Source organism: Leucopleurus acutus (assembly GCF_964270905.1).
Source record: "Leucopleurus acutus genome assembly, chromosome: 20".
Classification (NCBI taxonomy): Eukaryota; Metazoa; Chordata; class Mammalia; order Artiodactyla; family Delphinidae; genus Leucopleurus; species Leucopleurus acutus.
The window spans coordinates 33,864,873-33,886,992 of NC_139162.1; the positions used below are offsets into that span (position 1 = coordinate 33,864,873).

At 45.3% G+C, this 22,120-nt stretch overlaps 1 protein-coding gene across 2 annotated transcripts in view; it reads right to left on the reverse strand.

Moving 5' to 3' along the window:
- Positions 1-17,141: 17,141 nt before the first annotated feature.
- Positions 17,142-22,120, reverse strand: part of TENT4B (terminal nucleotidyltransferase 4B) — a 61,555-nt gene continuing 56,576 nt past the window's right edge. For both annotated transcript variants that reach the window (XM_082863250.1, XM_082863249.1), the window contains exons 11-12: positions 20,934-21,098; positions 17,142-19,773 (exon numbers count right to left, since the gene is read on the reverse strand). In XM_082863250.1, coding sequence (XP_082719376.1) covers positions 19,597-19,773; positions 20,934-21,098 — 342 coding nt within the window. In that variant the 3' untranslated portion in view covers positions 17,142-19,596. The remainder of the gene's footprint in view (positions 19,774-20,933; positions 21,099-22,120) is intronic.

Below are 22,120 nucleotides of genomic sequence, written 5' to 3' on the forward strand. Positions count from 1 at the left end.
CTTTACTATCTGTCTATACATATGTTTCTCTTTAATATTTGAGAGTGGTTTGCCTATACCATGAGCCTCTACCCCTAAATACTTCAGTGCATGTTTCTTAAGAACAAGGACCAATATAGTTATCAGGTCATTTAATATTGACACACTACTTTAGTCTACAGTCCATATCCAGTTTCATCAGCTGTCCTAATAATGTCCTTTATGTAATTCTTTTCAGCCCAGGTTCACATAACTGCATTTGGTTGTCACATCACTTTGGTCTCTTTTAATCTGGAACTGTTCCTGGCTTTGGAGATAAATAGTCTTATTCTGTCTCCATGTTATACATAAGAAACTGAAGCTCAGAGAGGTTGAAGCCCCTGCCCAAAGTCACACAGCTAGGAAATGTTGAGCTTGGACTCAAGCCCAAGAGGTTCCCTCCAGAGCCTGTGTTCTTGTCCTCCAAGCATAAACGCTTGCAAATAGTAGCCTTTGTTGTTAATAACTGAAAACAGTGGTTCCCTCTGCAAACAGGTGAGTGGCTGATCACAGCCACCTCACTCAGCAGGTGGTCATTAACTGAAGGGGTGGCCTCCTGTGCACACACTGGCTGGACCTCCTGCTGCCAGCTCCCCACACTTGGCAATGGCCCTGGCCCAAGGCCCACCACCCCACCCTGTGGGGCCCCATTTAGCTCCCTCTACACAAGCTGGGCGGTGGAGAGCTGGAGGGGCCCACAGCTCCTACCTTGCCTTTTCCCCCTCTTAAAGTGACAGTCCAGGTACAAATGCCCATGTCCCAAAATCAGAGCAAGGCAAATACCCCAGGGACAGAGCCTGAAGTCAAAAGGGCCCTCAGGCCATGTCCCTGACCCACAGAGCACCAGACTGAAGGGGACCCCTGAGGTCAGTTGTCCAAGAGGGGGCTGAGCACATCCTAAGACACATGACGGAGTTGCACTGGAGAGGAGGGTTTATAGGAAGAAGGAACAGCAAAAGAAGGGCTGGAGGTGGGAGCGGAGCTCTCGCAGCAAGGACTCAGGACTCCAGGGCATCACGCAGCCTGTGTTGTGTGCAAAGAGGACCAGGAGGCTGTGGGCTGATCCCACAAACTCAGCTTCCTCAGGGAGGACCCACGTGGATGTGGACTTGTCCACTCTTCTCTGGCCAAAGTCCCCACCCCCAATTCCAACCTAGGCCGGGCAGCATCAGCTTAAAAAACCACTCTCTTTGGTTCCCAGATGGGTGTGGCTCAGGGCCTGGAAGCTGCCACCAACCTTGCCTCCATCACCTCTAGCTCTTGCCCACCCACCAGCTAGGCCCCATCAGATAGCTCTCCAACAGTTGGTCGTGAGCCACAAATACCAGCAGACTCGCAGTGGGAGAGGCAACACTGTCAACAAGAAGTTTGCAACTTCTGCCTGAGCTCCAGGCCATTCTGTAGACTAATTTGTGATGAAATATCTCAAAATCCTGGGACCTTCCCTTTGGATGCCCTATTAAATTCGGAAGTTTACCGACCTCACCTGCAAACCCAATTCCAAGTTTCAGAAGCAGAACAGCTCTTGAAAATTTTCCAGAACAAACAAAAAACGGAATAGTTTTGCTTTTCTTCTTCATTGTAGACAATTTTGAAAATACAGAAGGCATGAAGAAATAAGAAAATGACCTATCGACAAACTCTCCCAAAGATATCACAATGAAGACCCCTCCGCCCATCCTTCTAGTGCACAGACCGGCCTGCCTGCTCTGTGAGCCTCTCTCTACAGAGGTGTTTGGGGTCAAGGTGTCGCCCCTATTGGCAGGGGGCAGGGACCACGCCTAACTCGCTTTTCTGCCTCCTACCAGGGCAGGCCAGTCGAGGCTCCCTTGCTGGAGTTAGCCACAGAGGCAACATAAGCCGTTAACCCCCCATTATCAGTCCCTTTGAGCCCAGCTGCAGAGGAAGGGGATCCAAGAGGTGAGGTCAGCAGCGAAGTCCAGAGCATCTCCTGGTAAGCAGTAGGAACAGGAGGAAGAGAGGTGGGCAGGTAGGTGGGCAGGCAATGTGCTCTACCCTTGAGGGAGATTTAATGGGTTCACTTAAGACTGCCTGCTGGGATGGGATCAGGCTCCCAATGGGTACTTAGTCAGACTCCACCAGAACCAGGCCAAAACAGGATGGGAAGACCAGAAGGCCAGGCCCTAGTCCCCACTCCAGGCCTAACTTGCTACAAGACCTTCAAGGACTTCAGCTTTCCCACCCATAAATGGTGCTCGTCATTCTGTTCCGAACAGGATCAAACGGTACAAGGGACATGCCATGGCTTTGTAAGCCATCTGGCCTGAGAAATTGGGACTCCCCCACCTCTTTCAGCCTTCCTCCATAAAAGGCCCAAGAGCAACCGCTCTCGAAAGCCCAAGGGCATCGAGGGCTGAGGAAGAAGACCCAGCCTCTGAGGACCCCAAACATTCAGCACTGGGGGAGGCAGCTCCAAAGGCCACCCTGTGCACCCAACTCCATGCCCCAGACCCAGCTGGCCACCCCTGTGGGGCTTCCTCACTACACTGGGGATCTGCCCCTATAGCTCCAGGTCCACAGCGGGACACGCTCACCTCTCCTAGGAGGGCACCTGCCCACATGTGAGAGTGGTGACTGATTGAATGCCAGAGGCCCTCATCTCTGAGCCCAAAGCCCCAACCTGCCAAGTGCCCTCAGCCTCACGCCCGGAGACCATTGCAGTCCTGCTGGTCATTCATTCGTTCATTCATTCATTCATGCTTCTGTTGACCATCATCCTGGACCAGGTCTGAGGAGGCTTCAGCAAGCAATGAGGGCCCTGAACCTAAGGCCAGTCCAGATCTGGCCATTCCAGGCACAGCCTAACCACCAAGGGCACCAGTGGTCCTCACCTTAAAGGCTCCACTTCTAGTGAAAGGGCCCAAACTCTCATTTTCCAGCTCTGGCTCTGGGACTCAGAAAGAACACGAATTCTTCGCCTTTGAGGAAGGGGACCCAAGATATACACCAGGAGAGAGAACAACTCCAGCCCACACTGAGAAAGGCTCCATCATCTCACCCCCAAGCAGGGATGGTTACCATGCCGTTCGCGTAAAAGGGTAGGTTTCGGGAGTGTCCCAGTGGGGACGCAAGCCAGAGCAAATACCTCACCAGTTCTCCCATCTACACACCGCCCCCCTTAACTGGTGAGGCGTCCTGCTCACTGTGGCTGTGACTGGGCTGCTTCCAACCCCAGGCCGTAGTCTTGCCCTTACCTGAGCCTTCTCCCTTTGAGTTATTTTTTACTTTAAACAGACCATATTGACCCTCCTGGGGCCCCTGCCTTGCCTGAGTCTGAGAAACCTGAAAAACCAGCCCCTCTTTTTACCATCACAAGCCAATAGGCGTTCCAACAGAGTGGTCGGAGCGTGCCAGACCCAGGGGGGACGCAGAGCCATGTCCCTCAGTGAGGTCTCAGTCTTGTCATCCGGAAAGTGGGGTTGGACCCCAGTTCCTGCGCTGAGGTCCTATGTAGGAAACGTCTCCCCGCAGTGCCTGAGCGAGGGGGCATCTGAGGAGACCCACCCCAAGCTTGGGCCAGAGAAAGAGCAAGGCCGGAGAACGGGGCGGGGGCGGTTCCGCGGGGCGGGGGAAGGGGGCAGTCGGCCGACCCCGTGCCTCTCCCCGGCTCCCGAGGCCCGGGAAGGCAGGCCGAGCGAGGGGCCCGGCTGCAGCCGCCCACGCCCACCCCTCCGCTCGGGTGCTGCCTGGCGGGCGAGCAACGAAACAGCCGCAGACGCCCCCACGCCGAGGCCCTGCCACGCGGGGGTCCAAGGACCTGGCCGGCGGGCGCCTCCCCAGGCCCCGAGCCGCGGCGCGCGCCCCCTCGGTCCGGCCCGCCCGCCGCGCCTTTCCCCGCCACGGCCGTCCGGACCGCGCTCACCTGCCGCCGTCGTCGCCGCCGCCGCCGCCGCCGCCGCCGCCGCCGCCCCGCTCCTGCGCCGGCCGCCGCCGCCGCCGCCGCCGCCGCCGCCCGAGTGGGCGCGCCGCCGCGGGCGGGATCGGGCTGTGCGGGCGGGGGCGGCGGAGAGGCCGCAGGCGCCCCCCGCTGGCCGCCCGGCCCAGCCCGGAGCTCCGGGCCCCGGGCCCCGCAGCCGGGAGGGAGGGCGGCCACAACGCCCCGGCCCCCATTCGGGCGCCGCGTGCCGCCACCCTACTCGGTTTTCACCAGAAACGCGGAAAACGCACAAGCATCCCACAGCCGCCGCCCGCCTTCCCACGCGGGTGTGGGAGCGAGCGGCCAGGCACCCTCGGAACGTGAGCAGAAAACAAAACCTTTTCAAAACACATTCTCTAACTCAAGGCCACGCACGTGTTTGGACGCGCCAGGTGCAGCCCCAGCCCCAGAGGAAAACACTTTCTAGCAAATTCTTTCAGCTGTTTCTGCTCCAGATTACCATCCCACCCCCACCAGTAACGCCGTTTCTAGAAGGACCCATGGACTGTGTCCTCCTGCCAAGATGAGGGAAACTAGTCGAAACCTACTGTCTTACTCAGGCCTTAAACTCCTAGGGGTCCGGAGGCGGGAGCTGCCCCAGCACCCGCGAGATTCAGCCCTTTATTGACCTTCTTCTTGGGCACCAGGAAGACCAAGCTCGCTTCAGAAAGTAGTTGTCCTCAGAAAGCAGGTACCGAACCTCGTCGTGATCCCACTCACCGCTGCCTACAACCCGGGTGAGGCCCCAGAGCTGGCAGCAAAAAAATCTGTCCTGTTTCCGAGGAACCCAGGCTGGGAGAACAAGAAATCCCTCCTCTGAGTCACCACTGGGAGGGACAAAGGAGGCTGACTGAAGGGGTAATCAAGAGGAGGAGGCATTTAACTCATACACCTGCATGAGTTTCTCCCTTCCCACTTGTCCAGAGCGCCCTTATGCCCACCGTGGAATCCCGAGGCTCCCACTTTGCTGAGAGGAATCACGTGAGCATCTGTTATACCCATTTCTCAGGTCCAACCTCAGAGGCCAGAGCCCCACAGGAAAGATTACTGGGAATCTGCAGTTTAACGAGCCCCCAGGTGATCCTATGAGAAGCAGGTTCATGAACTCTGGTCTACTTGGGACCCTGTGGTGGAATCCTGGAGCAAGGTACCACAGCTTACTCCAGGGGGAAGAGACCCTGGATGTGTCACAGCCTTGACCCTGCAGTGGGCCTAGAACCCAGCCCAGAGCCCACCTACTTTGGAACTATTATGAGGAATCAGATGATGGGATGCTGGAAGGTGAACATCTGATTTCCATTCCAGATGGCAGGTGGGAAGATCCCAGCTGAAACGTCTGTCCGCAGCAGCAAGCCCTCCCTGGTTCCCTGGAGACTGGTCAGGCACCTCCTTGGGCTCCCACAGCCTCTGGGTGTCCAGACAGTGGCCCTTGGCCCTCTAGGCTGGAGCCCTGGTGCGGTCACTGCTGCTTCCCGAGGGCTCACAGGGGAAGGGCTTCCCAGCTGCTGGGACTTCCCCCCGCAGGAAATGGAAAGCCCTGCAGTGTGCAAGATGGTGGGCACATCTCATGCTCAGCAGAGCTGACTTGGGAGCTGTGCCTGCCTACCTGCAGCCCTTCCTCCTCAACCACCCAGGAAGTCAGGGAACCCACCTGTTTAACCCCAAGGCCTCAAGAACAGTGCGTGTCTCAGCCCCGCAGCAGTGCGTTCTGCTGCATGAGGTCAGCCCTGGAGAGTGAGGTGGAGCCTTGGGCATGGGATGGCCCAGTTGGGGCTTGCTCTCAGCTGTCTCCCTCCATTGGCCTCTCCATGCAGAGTGCTAGAAGCCTTCTGCCCCTCGTGATGTTGCGGGGTGGGGGGGCGGGGAGCTATGCTATGATTTCCCACCCTGTTGTGTGTGTCATCTTTATGCGACTCTGTGACCAACTCTCTTGACAGCGAACAGAAAAGCAGAGCCAGAGAAAGTGAGTTAAGCATGATGCCTGCAAAAGCGTTCGCCATGAACTGCCAGGATAGCTCCATCACCCCATCAGTGCTGTGGTCACCTCAGTGGCAGTCACCTCCTTGCATACTCAGTCCTCAGTCAGTGATTCTCAAACTATAGCCAGCATGAGAATCGCCCAGAGGCCTGGTGAAAACACACCCTGCCGGGCCCCGCTTCGAGTTTCTGATGCAGCAGGTCTGGCAATGGCTACCAAGAGTTTTACCTTCTACCCAGCTCCCAGGTGATTCCAATGCTGCTGGCCCTCAGGCCAGCCTGTGTAGCAAGGTTCTAAGGCACTGGTCTCCAAATACGGTTGGATCCTATTCCCAGAGATTCTGATCCTGGGGTAGGTCTGCAAATATGCATTATTGAAAAGCCCAGAGTGAGTTTAGTTCATGACGAAGACAGCACTTGAAATCAGAAAGGGAAGGAAGAGCTCCTTCAATCCAGTGCTGAATTGGCTACCGTGGAGGCAAAACTATTAGAAAGCACCTCAGTAACAACAACGGTCAACCAATAGAATCAGATCTTTGTGTATGAAAACAAACCTTATAAAAGAAGATATTTTAGTAACTTTGGAGTGGACAAGTCTGCACAGGAAATCAAATGCACACTGAAGGGCTGCAGTTAAAAGTTGAACGTCTCTCTCCAGGTGAGGGGTCTCCAAATGTCCACATCGAGTATGTTTGTGATTTTAATTATCCACTGTGTTGAAAACCTCCAGAGCACGTTTGTCTGAAGAGTCCCTCATTAACTGCCCCAGGGACAGAGTCCCCCGTGGAGGGCCAGCATCTGCCGCTAGAAAACCGTCAGCATTTGTTGCCTGAATGAATTTCTGTGGTAGGCAACAGTTCAGGGGCCTTGATTCACTTGTGTAGGGAGAAGATTCAAAAACCTAAAATCACTACAATGGAAGCTATGATTTGCTTGTCTCAGTAAACTCAACCCTTCTCTTTATCAGGCCAAACAGGAGAGCATGCCAAGTTGGTGCTTTTGTCATTGCAGTCCTGGTACAACTTCTTCACTCGTCACTACGTGAAGCCGCGTTAGCCTTCCCAGCCGGATGGTCCTTGTCACTTACCGCTAAGGAAGAAGGAGCTTTCTTCTTGCCCTCACTCCCCCGAGTAGTACTTGTCGTGGACAGGTGTTCTTTGAGTACCTGTGGAATGGGCTATGCAGCTATCGATTTTTAATTAGAAAGGGGATATGTACTTCACAGTAGAAAAATGAAACAATCCAAAGGTATGAAGGATTGGAAATCTGTCCTCTCCTTCATGCCACTCCCTGAGAGAATTGACTCTCAAGGCTTGGGATATATTCTTTCTACACCCTTCTCCTTGGCAACCCAATTTTACGTTAGAAAACTCACCAGATTAAATCATTAGGCTGTATACCTTAAACTTATACAGTGCTGTAGGTCAGTTGTATCTCAATAAAATTGGGGGGGAACAATGGTCAGAAAAGATGGTGGACTGAACCCGTTATCTACTCCTGCTGCCTCCTTACACCTACTAAAACAGCAATGAAAGGATTTTTTAAGGCCCATAAAAATGAAGAGAATGAGAGGGGAAGTAAAGAGTACAAATTTGGAGGGTGGAAAGCAGATGGACCAGTGGTACTGACTTGGCAGACACAAGAAACTGAATCACCCACTGGCAGTTGGGAAAGACTCAATCCCAGTTATACTGGAGTAAGCTCCAAAGTCTCAGAAAGTGGAAGTGCTGGGTATCTCAGGAAGCAAGGTAGAGCTCAAGTAAAGAAGGTAGGTTGAAAACCTAAGAAGCAATTAAGAGTGCCAGTCTCTCCCCCACCCCTGACTACCACCACCCAGCTGAGTACCCCTCCCCAGGCAAGCAGAAATCTGCAGGGTTTTTCTCTAGAAAAGCTAAAATAGTCTCTGGATTGGACCACACTAAGCCCAGCTGTGGAAAAAGAGAAATTTAAAGGGCACATTTATACGGGAAGCTGAGACATACCCCGCCCCAAACCAGCCCTCTTCTCCACTCAGCTAGTCCCAGGGTGTTGGCAGCCAGACCATTACCCCCAGGCTGGAGGGATTCCCTGGGGAACCCCTGAAGATCCTCTCCTCACCCCCATCAAGCCTGATCACCCTGAGAGAAGCACACAGCTGGCTGCCACACTGAGTGCAGAGCTTCCCACGAGCTTGTTAGGCCCCATTCTTACACATGTGCAGGCAAGCAGAAGACATCAGGAATCCAAGGAAAGCCTCTAACCCAAGAAAACAGAGTCCAAGACAGCAAGAGGGGGAGAAACGTTCACAGAGACTATACAGGCAAACCATAACTGTATCATTAATATCTTCAGAGATTCAAAAAATACATTGTAACCATGAAAACAAATAGGGTACTATTTTTTGACAAGGAACATATGAGGAAAAAAAAAGAATCCTCAAATGAAAACATGATAGCAGAAATGAAAAGCCAACAGAAGCGTTGGAAGATAAGGTTGAATAAAAAGTCAGAGATGGAAAATAGGGAAGAATAGATAAGAAAATGAGAGATCGATCCAGGAGACACAATAGCAGAATAATTGTGGAGTTCCTGAGAAAACAGAAGAAAGGAAGATAAGCATTCAAGATTTCCCAGTACTAAAGGTCATGCGGTGTCAGATCAGAAGGGCCCGTACTATCTAACGCCCCAGTACAAGCGACAAAAATAGAACCACCAAATCTCCATAGTAGTGACATTTCAGACCACTGGGAACCAAAGAGAAGTTCTTAAACGTTTCAAGAGAAAAAAACAAACAAACAAAAGGTTACAACCAGCTTTTCTCACAACAGTGGGAGTGATGAAGGAATGCTTTCAAATCCTGAAGGAAAAATGTTTTCTAACCTAGAATTCCATACCCAGCCAAACTATCAGTTGAGCATAAATGAAGAACAAAGACATTTTCAGATGTTTACTGTCTGTGCACCCTTTTCCAGGGTACTGGAATGTGTGCTAAGGAAAGGAGAGAGTTTATCAAAAAGAGGGAAACGAGATACAGAGAACAGGAGCTGCAACACAGGATACGTGATAGGAATGTCCAGGTGGAGGTTGGACAGACCAGGGTGACGTGTGCACAGGTACAGCAGGCCATAAGCTCCAGGAGAGATGCCTCTGATGCACCTGAGCATTTAGAGAGGCTTAGAAAATTGGCAGAGTTTAGGGTGAATTAATGTGGAAAGCTGAAAACAAAAAACTCCAGGAAAAACAAAAAAACTTGTGCAGAAAAGGGAGTCATATTATCATCCAGCTCAACGGATAAGCACAGCATCTACACAGTCATGATAATGCAACCACTGTCTATTGTGCTAAGCAAAATTCAATACAACTGTGTTGGGAGGTTGGGGCACAGAAGTTTGGGGTTGGTGGGAAGTCAACACACAATTTCAAGAACAAAAAATCAAGAAGTGTATTAAAGGTATATTATTTAGAGACAAGGAGGTAAACACTCCACCCCCCAAAAAAGCGGGGAGGGAGAAAGCAGAAGGAGGGAACGGGAGACAAACTTTTAGAACTATTGGCTTTAAACTATAACACAACTCCTGCTCTGTCCCTATCCACCTGCTTTTCACTTCCTTGGCAGGGCCCCTCATGCCAGCCTGGCTGCCTTACGCACCCCTATCTCCATAGGCTGTTCTGTGTCGCCGTTTCCCCTTCACTTGGGTCTTCCTGTGGAGATGTCTTGCCTACTTATGTGAAAGCACTGTTTTCCTGAATTGGATTTTAGAAAACAAAGATGCATGATGTAATCACCTTTCAACTATTTTGAGTGCTTGCACAAAACCACATTCCTAAAGATACCTGCTGAGTGATTTAAGTACAAAAGTGGTTTGCAACCCACATTGAGCAATAGCTCTTTTGAATATTGACTGACACACCATTTGATTTGGCCACTTGATACTTTTAACCCTCTCCTTTCCCTTCAATTTCATCTTGGCATTAAACACTGACATTTTTATCTCTGTTGGGTTTCTCTTCAATGTTTTAATCCTGTGTTTTCAAATTGGAGTTAGTTACTCGCTTTAGAAACACACATATAACACAAATTTATACTATTTACACCCAAATAGATTATTTCACATATTAATTTGGGTTGTTGATGAAAAAATTTAAGTCAATCTAAGAAAGAAATGGTAAATTTTACTTGGGCCAAACAGGATTATAACCCAGGAGACAGGCTCTCAGAGAGCTCTGAGAACTGTTCTGACGAGGTAAGTGGCGGAGTCCAGTAGAGATGTGACTTTGGCAAAGGGCGTACGTGCGACCAAGCACACATCTTGGTAGACGGTCGCTGCTAGCCACAAGGAACAAACATCTTAGCTAACGGTTTTCTAAGTATGGGAAGATGCAAGAAACTGGGTTCGTAAAACCTTCTCCTGAAAATATCTGAGGGCCAGTCTCTCAGTCTTCTCAGAGCACAAAGTGCTTCATCTGCTCTTCACGTTGAACTCCTTTCAGGGTGTACTGGGGGTCAGCAGCTGGATGGTGGGCAACATTCTTCACTTCACAATCCCTTGCCTTTTAGTCTTAATTTTGACCAAGTTTGGGGAGGCATTTCGTGACCAATTTGTCCCGTGATGCCAAGAATGTTCGTTCCCTGGTCAGGCAAGGATTTCACTGATAGGCCACTCAATTTGCTATTACTGGACTAGGCCCTGTTAACAGTAGCCAAAAGCTTCTGGACCACCGGTCTTACTAGTGTGTTACGGTCCAGGAAAGTTCCCTCTTCCCGCATCTAGAGTTACACTATTACAATCATTATCTTGCATATTTGATCAACTGTTTCAAGTTGCCTAATCATCATTAATTTTATCTGAGGCTAGTCACACACTGGTAATGCAAGAAACAGTAATCTTGTAAAATAGGCAGAATACAAGTAACATTAGCTAGTAACATTAATAAGGTCATAAGTAAGTATTTAAGAACTTCTATTAGGTGCAGCCCAGTATACCCCCAGGTCATCTGACCAGTCTGTTCTGCACCAATTGCTATCTTTCAGGGAAATGATATATTGGCATTGTACAGAAAGTTCACCAAAGATGTCTGCATGTACAAGGTTATTATGACCCCTTACAGGATAGAGAAAGGAATGTTATCTTCTAAGGAGTTACATGGCTGGTACCAGAAGGAGAAAAATTGATCTTTATGGTTGAGTAGGTGTTTCTGCCCTTGGGGAGGTCTCATTAATGCATAATGCAGATGCACAATGCACACCAGAGGGGAGGCAGGAGGCCCAAACAGGCAGAGAAAATTTTTATTTTTAAATTGTCTTGCCATAAAACATGAATTTTTATTGCATCGGCGTTTCTAAGTGGTTTTCTTAGACAAGCAAGAAGTATAAAGCATTCTCCTTATAAAGTGAAAAATGGTCCCAATTTAAAAGTCAAAGTTGGTGCGTTCCTAAGCTAACCTGGTAAATATAGAACATCTCATCACAGACTTAACTGAATGATAATGAACACAGATTACAGCAAAAATTCTACAATTGGGCTTCCCTGGTGGCGCAGTGGTTGAGAGTCCGCCTGCCGATGCAGGGGACACGGGTTCGTGCCCCGGTCCGGGAAGATCCCACATGCCGCAGAGCGGCTGGGCCCGTGAGCCATGGCCGCTGAGCCTGCGCGTCCGGAGCCTGTGCTCCGCAACAGGAGAGGCCACAACAGTGAGAGGCCCGCGTACCGCAAAAACAAACAAAAAAAAACACAAAAATTCTACAATTGCAGCCTAAGAAAGTGATTTCAAGGAAAGTATCTCCTTAGAAAATGACAGCTCCTAAAGAGCAGGGAGACCACCATCTGGAATTTCCAACAGCTACTGTTCATCCTTTTCCCAACAAATTTTTCCAGCAGATTTTCCCAATAAAATCCAAGGCAGTTTTCTGCCTACTCTTGACCCAAATAGCTGGATCCCTTTTCTTGCCAGAGTTCCCTCTCTTGGCTCACTGTATGATTCATTCTACTCTAAGACAGATAACTTATTTTTAGAGAAAATTTTACGGTTGTTGCTGCTACAGTCACTGAATGGTCTTAAAAGATTAAGTTAGGGGACAGGTGGGGGGAAAATGATCAATAAAACTAATATTTTTTTTTATCAGTTTTGCCAAGGGCAATTTTTTACGTGGAAGTACAGAAAAAAAGTAGCAGGGTGTAGTTTCAGACGACCATGTTGCATTTATAACATTTAAATCCTAGTAAAGGGCTTCCCTGGTGGCGCAGTGGTTGAGAGTCCGCCTGCCGATGCAGGGGACACGGGTTCGTGCCCCGGTCCGGGAGGATCCCACATGCCCAGGAGCGGCTGGGCCCGTGAGCCATGGCCGCCGAGCCTGCGCGTCCGGAGCCTGAGCTCCGCAGCAGGAGAGGCCACAACAGTGAGAGGCCCGTGTACCAAAAAAAAAGAAAAAAAATCCTAGTAAAAATATCAAAAAGCAACTCATGAAAATTCACCTAAAAGATAAAACTAGGGGAATCTTTTTTGTTTCTCAGTAAAAGTTCAGAAGAAAAAAGCCATCAAACAGCAACGCTTTATAAAACGCCTATTCAAGTCAAGCTGCAAAGTACTGGACATTTCATAAACGCTTATTAGCTTATAAGAGCCTTGGGGTATCTGACATGTGAATTTACCAAAGCTACTTGCAAGCAAACGTCAGCATATAAAAAGGAACGAAGTAGATCTGTATGTGCGCTGACATGGAAAGATCTCTCTATATGGTAGGAGATTTGCAGAATACTATAGAATGATACCACTTATGTAAAAGGGGAAATGACCCCTCTGAAATTATATTTGTGCAGATATGTTTATGTGTGAAAATGCATTTCTTTTTAAATCTTAAAAGTATACATCCCGAAATATTAAAGAAGCTGGCTCTAACATGAAGGGATTAAGAGGGTGAAGGGTAACTAACTCCTTTTATGTAGCTATTTACAAATTACATTTCTTCACAAAGAACATACATTCACGTATTTGTTGAGAAATTAAGTAAATTCACTGTGTCTGGGTGTCTGGACAAAAATCATCCTGTATATTCAATTTATTTTCTAATTTACTTTGAGAAATTTCTGGGGTGCTATTTAACAGGATTATACGTTATTGCTTTTCAAAAGAGAACATTTCCAGTAACTGGAGTGGGCAGTCCGGATTTACCAGCCAGTGGCCTACAGACTGCTGAGCTACTCTTCACCCAGAACCAAGCTTTGTAGTCATCCTGTAGCGAACTATTCAGGATTTTCCCCGCCACCACTCAGTTGCGTTCCAGGCAAGCACCACTGGTCCATGCCGTAGGACTGCCAGTTCTGCTCCCTGGGTGAGCATAATTCTGAACACATGCTTTAGTTGCACTTGATTATTAACCCTGCTTCTCTCTGTTCCTTGGAGAAACTAACATTTTCATTACTCTATTGTAAGAGTCTGTGTAATCTGCTCCACCGAACAAATGGTATCTCAATGTCTTAGTACAGCAAGCGCAACCCCTTACATTAAAGCAAAGAGTAAAACTTGGTTGGTGCTTGCAAATATCCAGATTTGAGGGAGTCCGTCCCCACAGTCTTGCAATGGCTATGGGGAGGCCAAAAGGATATCTTTGGCTAGAACATGGGCAAAAGAAAAAAAAAAAAGCATCTTCGAGCATCTTCCTCTCCACTGCTGGCATTTATAAAAATGAAAACCCACAGAAATGCTATCTGTACAGATACAAGAAAACCTCTTACCAGTCTAAATTGGGCCGTCCTCAGAATTACAAGATAATTTCTTTTTAAAGTAGCTATTCCAGTCTTACATAAAGGCTCATACCAGAGGTTATGAAGATAAATCAAAGTACAAAGCCTTTATTGAATTGCAGATTATGAATAATAAACCCGATGGTGAGCACTGGGGGCAGAAGTGCAATTTATAAAATTTTTAAGGCAAACAGTTGACATCTTTGAAGAAATCATTGGTAGCTTAAAAAAAAAAAAGGCTTCCAGATGTGCAATTCATTCAGAGCATTCAGGGTAACTGGTGCCCAGTGATATGACCTCAGGAAATGTCGAGATTTCATAAATCATTTGTATCAAATCTCTTTTTCTGGTAAATTCCTTTCTGCCTCTGCAGCGGTAACTAGACAAGATTGCAAAGCTTTCAAGATGATTCAAGCCTCCAGCACCTCACAGGAGTCCGCATTTCTTAGCACAGAAGGCAATGCTAATCAAAGAAGGAAATAAATAAAAGGTTATTAAAAACAAACACAGGTTCATCAAACTGCTAAATACATGTATCTATGTATATTCCACTCAAAAAAAAATGTTCATCTCAATAGTCCTTCACATTTCATATCTAGAAGCTACACTGGCTGCCACCTATCCTCTAATCTTTAACACCATGCGATAAGACGGTGCTTCTTAGTAGTGAGTACGGTGCGAAGACTCTGATACTTGTAACAAGTCTTTGAATTGTTTTAGGATTACAGGACTTTCAAAAGACTTCTTTAAAAAAAAGTGACTGGAAGTTTCAGTACGTAAAAATCAGAGGGAGGGGATCTTAAATTTCAGAGATTATGTTTAGGGACAAAGAGACATGCTGTGAAAAGCCGCAACCAAATATAAAAGGTAATATGGAGTGATTTAGGGAACAGCTATGAATTGCACAGAACCCAAGCGGAAAGCGGAAGATAAATTTAAACCCAAAGAAAGTGGCTGACAACCAAAAATCTCATTCTCTTCGCAAAGTACGGCTGACTAATCCATACGCGACAAGGACTACATTTCACCAGTTACTGGCTTTACGGAATGCTTCTCCTGCGCCCCTTTCTTCTCCCCTCCCCACCCACCCCACCAGTGGGTAACGACCAGCTTGTTTTACTTCATAATCTCTCGTTACCACAGCATCTTTAAGATAAAACAACACTCCTAACAAATTCATCCAGACTGTTTCCTTAGTGGAGACCTTCCCTGTAATCGGGACACGTAGAAGCTGCTGCAATGAAAAGAAGCCATGGCTGTGTGGAACCAAAAGGACTTAAATTAAAATGCAAAATTAAGATGATGTGCAAATACCAATCAACACGTTCGCTGAAATAAACAAAATAAGAGAACACCTGACTTCCCTGTTAGCATCTGTTCTTATTGGCATGGCTAACATGTCTCTCAGTAAATCCAGGCGATACCTCAAGTGTTTAGTCATCAAAGGGGATGCACTATCTATCTCCATTTCTCTGGTTCAGCCTCTTTCTAAAGTGTTACCTCCTTCAGGCTAGTAGACTATGGACTAGGCTAAACTTAAACTTAATAAGGCACATACTCAAGCAGAAAATATAAAGGCCAAATACTCAGAAAAAACAAAAAAAAACCCAACCTGACATGAGGAAAACGAACATTAGCACATTAGCAGTTTATGAGCTAAAAGCTGTCCTTAAGTAAATATTTAACTCTGGATATAAAACAGATCAGCAGACTTTATAAGCAATTCCTTTGGTTAATAATTTTGTCAGCATTCAATGTATACAGACATTTAGTTCATTCTCTTTGAAGAAAAAATGTTGCTTAAGGTGTAAAGTCAAGACAGCTCACAAGAAGATGGTCGAGAAAAAGGCTCCTGGATGATGTAGGGTTTTCAAGTCATGCAAGTACTCTCCGGGGTAAAATCTGGCTTGTTTCTTAGTTATGGTAACTACCAAGTAGCATATTAAAATTCATTCTTTAACATCATTCCACCCATAAATGTTCTGACAAAATTGCAGGCAGTTAAGAGTCTTGAGGTTTAGAAACTGAGACAAGGTAAAGACACCACTTCCAAAGAATTACTTACACGTATCTTTGATCCCACTTCAATGCTACATCATCCTCTCTCTACACATTTCACTAGATGTCACTGATGAAAATTAGGATAAAGAGCAACTGTTAACTATAACTTTCCTATCAGGTTTAATAGAGTCATTTATTGAATACTCCGCTCACAAAATACTTTACGAGAATGTTGCTTTCCACTAATTCAAACAGTTTAATGAGAGTAAGAACTGATGGATAAGCATAAACTCTTCTGATTATTAATTTTGACATTTTAATATTTATCACAGCAAAATTGGGAATATTTTTTATACTTTACCATTTAATGCCTGAAAAGTTCATTGAGAAGCAACCAACTTCCTATCAACATTCCAAGTTAGTGACTGAAACACTGAGAAATCAACAGCGTCTGATAACTGAGGGAACTGATTGGTTTCAAACTCTAGATGGATATTAAAGTTGAGAAGATACGTCATGAACAATAAAAATAGCAGCAAAACTTATCAATAATACCCAGGGTGATTCCTAGGGATTTCTACAGGGCAACTTAAAAAACTACGTCCTAGTCATCGGGGAGGTCTTTGCAATGGATACACGTCACAGCAATAGGGTCCTGCAGCTCAGAGCAGCCATACTCTCTCGTGACCCACCTACAGTTCAGAACCCCCAAACACTAGGCCATAGCTTAAGGCAATGAAAAGAAAACACAAGGAGATTTAAGACTCCAGAGGAAAAAAGGCTATTAAAAATGCTCTCCCTACCGCACGTGTTTTGCTCTGTGAAGACTTTATCCAGGAATATCTGGAGCCAAAGCAAATGACCTAAATATTAAACCTAAATATTAATGAGAGGCTCAAAATGCAAGGAAATGCAAAACACTCGAAACAGGACAAAAATTTAATATGATCAACTGGTGAAGACTGGAGGGCGACTACACGTAAAACCAGCGGATCCCACAGATCAAAGCTAGACTTGCAAGCCACGCGCAACATCTCCAAACAAATCAAAGACGCTAAAAACTGGGCACCTTCACGGACACCTTCAAAATGGAAGAAAAAATGCATTAACCTTTATCATCAAAGCATAACCACTCTGGTTTTGTGCTGACACCTCTTTGACCCATCAGCACCTCTAAAAACCAGTATTTTGAAAAGTTTATTATGACTTTTTAAGGAGCTTCCACACCAGCCAGGTACACATACGCCACTGCCAGAGAAATGTCACCACAGTGAGGCTGGATTTGTAAAACCCCATTCTACGAGTACTAGCAAAGGCAGGTTATGACTCATGGATATGGATGGACTACAATATTTAAATGGCATGTTTCTGACATAGTCACAAAATCTTTATAGAAACTATTTAAACTCAGAAAAGAAAAAAGACAGGAGTCAAATACAGAGATGAAATGTACAAAACAAATGAGCAGGCAAACTAAAAGTTCTTGAAAGTATTTTACTTCAGGTTGAAAAATGAACAGCTTCCACACCGTTCATTGCAAGATACACAGTATTCACGAATACAATGCTGGTCATTTGAGGAAATGTACACACCTCAATTTCTCCTTCATGCTTTTCTTTTAGAAAGATACTGTTTACCAAAAAGAAACGTCAGCAGTACAGGAAAAACTATTTTCCCAATAAATTTACGAAAACCTAAGATTCCCAATGGAATCAAGATTATCTTCCCGCTACCACCACCTTAATATAATCACATGCTTATTGAAACACTAATATCTGCACCCTAAGAGTACATTTACTTTCAACAATGAGGGTGATTCTTTAAAAAAAAAACTTCAGTGTGGTAAATGTAACATGGATCTCTGCAAGTATTAAGTGTCTGAAATAGGCAGCTAATACTGGATTTAATATTATTTTATAAATAATTGTTCCCTTAGCAGTAAACATAAGTCTACACATTCACAATAGTCCTAGAAAATAAATACTGTGATTATGCACAATGTTATGACAAACTAGTTTCAAAAAACAGAAGCTCAACATCTTGATAAAAATTCTGATCAGAATAAAATGTGACTCTAAAATTTAAAACATTGTCAAAATAACATCACATTTAAAATCTTCCACGGTTTACACAAGTATCATGAACTTCCAGTTTTGGAACACATTTTTTTGTTGTGAATTAAAATACGAACTCATTGAAAACTGTTAATTTCAGTGATGACATCAGTTTTGGTCTTATTTTAGCATTATTTTCTTTATAAAAAGTTGCACTAAATGTCCATTAATGGTCTGATTGGTCTTCAATATTTCATAAACATACATAAAAGAAATTCCTAAAAGCCAATAGTACTTTATATGTATATATTTATAAAAGAATCTCATCTCAGAAATGGCTGTAATTAACAGAGCCAGACATAGTGATGCTGAACATAAAGAGTGTTCACCTTGAAAGAAAGCATTTTCAGAAATATCACTTACATTCTATTAAATACTTCCAACCGAGTTTCAAACTCAACATGTGATGAATAACAGAATTACACATCTCATTTGCACTCAAAACTGACCATAACCAAAATTTACAGCATGATTGAAACAAGCCAATGTTTAAAAAAGTTTTAATTAAAGATAACAATTCCATGAAAGGAGAGGATAAAGAATGGGATGACAAGAAGTATTTGGTCTTAATAAGGCAATACAAAATAGATCCATTATCAAAGACCATTTAATTTTTAAAGATCAACAATACCAAAAGCATAAAGTGGAGTATAAGAAAATAGTTTTTTATAAGTATGATTTAATTAAAGCTGTTTACAGTTATTCTCTCCCACAGTAGTTAAGCATGAATTTAAAAAAGAATAAGAGATGAGAAAAACAAGCACACGCAGCACACAGGGTTAGAGGAGCCAGCATGCAACGTCTGTGGAACTCGAGGTTTCCCTGCAACAGGAATGGGACCAGACGTGGGTGGCCTTTTTTTTTTTTCCTATTAGGAAGAAAAGAAAAAAAAAAAAAGACTGCAAAGGAAACAAACACAAAGTCATGTAATTGCCCATTGCCCAAGACGACAGCACTATAGAAAACAGTTGCAAGTCAATTCTTAGAGATGACTAGAGATTTTTCAGTGTTTACACAAAAGTACATAGTACGTATTTTTTTTTTTGTTTTTTGTTTTTTTACAAAATAAAGTAAACGTCATTTGCCACCATAACCTTTTCTTTAGAGAGGAAAATTTTTGCAGCAGGTCACAAGGGTTCTATTAAGTCATTTCAATGTTGAGGAAACAAATTGAGTAATAGAACTAATCACTTCCCTATAGATGGATGTTAAGATGACAATTCAGATTATTTTTCAAACTAATCCTGAGAAAAATCTGTTTACAATTTAAACAGTAATGTTATGTAAAAAGTATTAACAAATCCACTATTACAAATATCAATTTCCTATATGGTCATCTATATATACACACAATAAAATGGTAAATATATGCAAAAATATTAAAAAAAAAAAAACATGCACAGATCACTTTCCCCTTTGAAATCTGGACTTCCTATAAGATACCTGTGTTTTCCTTCCCCACCCCATCCTCTGAAATTGTTTCTTGTTTCTATCACCCTACCCACACTGAATACTATTCCCTATAACTCTGCATAAAGCCAATGAGAAATAGATTTATTTTACATTCAAGCTTTAAATCTTAAAATGACCCTGTTATAGCATATGACTTATCAAATGAGCAGCCTTTTTTTCCCCCCTTTTTTGCGTGCTTTTTGTTTTTGCAGTTGTCAGTCTTCATGATCCATTCCGTGGCGAGCTGGGAAAAAACGCAGTTGCTAAATCAACGTCTGAACAGTGTAAGGCTCCCGAATGTTTCCCAGGAGTCCCTATCCAACTGTCCTGAGCATGAGATCATTGCACACAGAAGACAGTCCATCGTACAACGCCGACTATCTACAAAGGTCTGAGAGGGGGGCGTCCCTCTTGTGTTTCCTCTTTTTGCCATGGTAATACTGATTATTTGATTTGCCTTGATGTTGTTTGTTTGTCATCAAGGAACCATGGCTTGTTTGGGTTGTACCTTGGAAGCCTTTGCTGGAAGAACGAAAGAGCCTTGCTGATCCATGCTGCAGAGAAGGAAAGCGGTCAAAAAGACATCAGTATTGCAGATTCAACAGAGCACTGGCTAAGACCTACCTCGGGGAGCTTTCATAACTAGGAACACGCTGACTTATCTAACAGGCAGAAAACGATGCTACAGGGGTTAACTCTCTCGGGCTCTAAAACTTTTAAATATCAAAAAACATAGACCACTTCTTCTGTTAAGAAGAAGCCCTGTCTTCTTAACAGAGTATATGCAATGTAAGGCTTTTCTTAAGGAGCCTATCAACCGATACACCACGTAACAAATGGCATTACTGGAAGAAGCTGTCAGACATGCAGGTGTGTTGCCAGGTCAGGGGTCATCACAGCCGGCCACTCCTTTCCTGCTATCACGTGTCACTTTAATTGCCATTTCTAAACGAGTCTGTGTTTGGTGCACATGACTACAGGTAAAGTGGATTCTGCGAGTCAAGTCACACATGAGGTGACTGACATTAACAGTCAATCTGTACTGCCAAGGGGCCTTCCCCAGGGTCCCTGATGTACTGGGAGAGGGTGTGATGGCCTTAGGCCAGAGTCTAGTACGAAATGACTTCTTCCCCTCATTTTGATTCATTATTCACGATGAATAAAATTTCAGGCAACTGAAAAACTTCCAATAGAGTGTCTCTGTGGCCTTTTTAAGTCAAAGCTAAAGCTAGTCAGCTGACCATGGCTGACTGCTGTCTGATCATTTCAACACAGGCAACCAGGTATTGAATTTTAAAATAAAAAAGGATACATTATTCCCAGATGTGCACAACACTGCAATGAGGTCATGCAAAAACTTCACGTGAGTTTACTTCAAGTACAGCTGAAACTTTGTATAACTTGAAGCAATTTTTTTTTATGCTGAATCTGTAATAAGGTGGGTTGGCCGGGACATCTTATAAGGACCAGGTGCTAGATTCCCACAAAGGTTTATGTTACAATGGTGTCTCACAAAGATCCTCAGGACATCCTGTTACTAGAAGCACTGTCATGCTTTGGCACCTCTTAGAACAAAATATGTTTGTTTTTTAACCTAGAGCTTTCTTTAAACCCATAATGTGTATGAATACATATGTATATATGTACATGCACGTACAAAACTCTAAATATTCTATACGCAATATTAACAATCAAAAACACAAATTCCACACACCTGGGATTTGTTGGTGCTGTTGGATATGTTAGTGGTCTGGGTGCTCTGCATTTTCCCGCCTGCCTGAGAGGATTCCAAGGACACATCCTGCGACCCTACCCGGTTCCCAGTGGACGGGCGGCAGAGCAGCTGTTTCGGGGTTTTGCACGGTGTCGCGTCGGAATCCTAACACAAGTCACATGAATTATAATGTGACAGAGTAATAATTTAGACATTCAATATTAAGAAAGGAAAAAAACTTCAGCTAAGCACTCTCTGGACTAAGTCTAATAAATATTTGGGAGTTAAAGGAAGCACACTGAGGAATTTATAAAATTAACTGCTTAAGTTTTCTTCCAAACATTTAAAGTGGCTTATTCTATCAGAGGGTTTCTGTTCATTGTTAAATCCACTGCCCACGCCTGACCTTGTTAATCGGCCTTGAAGGAGCTCATAGAGGTCCAAGTTTATTTGCATTTTTATTTACAGAAAATGAACCATGGTAGAGTGGAAAGAGCATGGTAAAGAGTGAGGACCTAGGTCCCGGTCCCTGATTCAATGTCTTCAACCAAATACAAAACAGTCACTTTACGAAGCTCGGTCTCTCAAGAGTCTGCGATGACAAATCAGCGCTCCCTGCACCGAACACACCGAGTGGACCAGACTTCCCAGAGACACCGGTCTGAGCCCACCTGTTTCGGGGCTGCTGGGGCCATGACTGCTACTCTTTCCTCAGCTCTACCTTTCCCCTCACACTCTGCCCAGCATTTCAGAGACACGTACTCTCAGTCCCTAAGGCGCCCTCTCGAGGCTGTGTCTGCTTTCGCCCCTCTGTGTCTGTGACATCTAGCTCGGCATTCTGTCCTCCACAGCTCTGCTCTAGGAACCACAACTGCCCTCAGGTAGATCCTGCATGTGAGCGTTTACGACTCCATTATGATAAACGGTCATCGTCGACAACGAAAAACTACGCCTCTTCCATATTTACAATTTTTTTTTTTTTTTTGCAGTACGCGGGCCTCTCAGAGCGTTGTGGCCTCTCCCGTTGTGGAGCACAGGCTCCGGACGTGTAGGCTCAGCGGCCATGGCTCACGGGCCCAACCGCTCCGCGGCATGTGGGATCTTCCGGGACCGGGGCACGAACCCGTGTCCCCTGCATCGGCAGGCGGACTCTCAACCACTGCGCCACCAGGGAAGCCCTCCTCTTC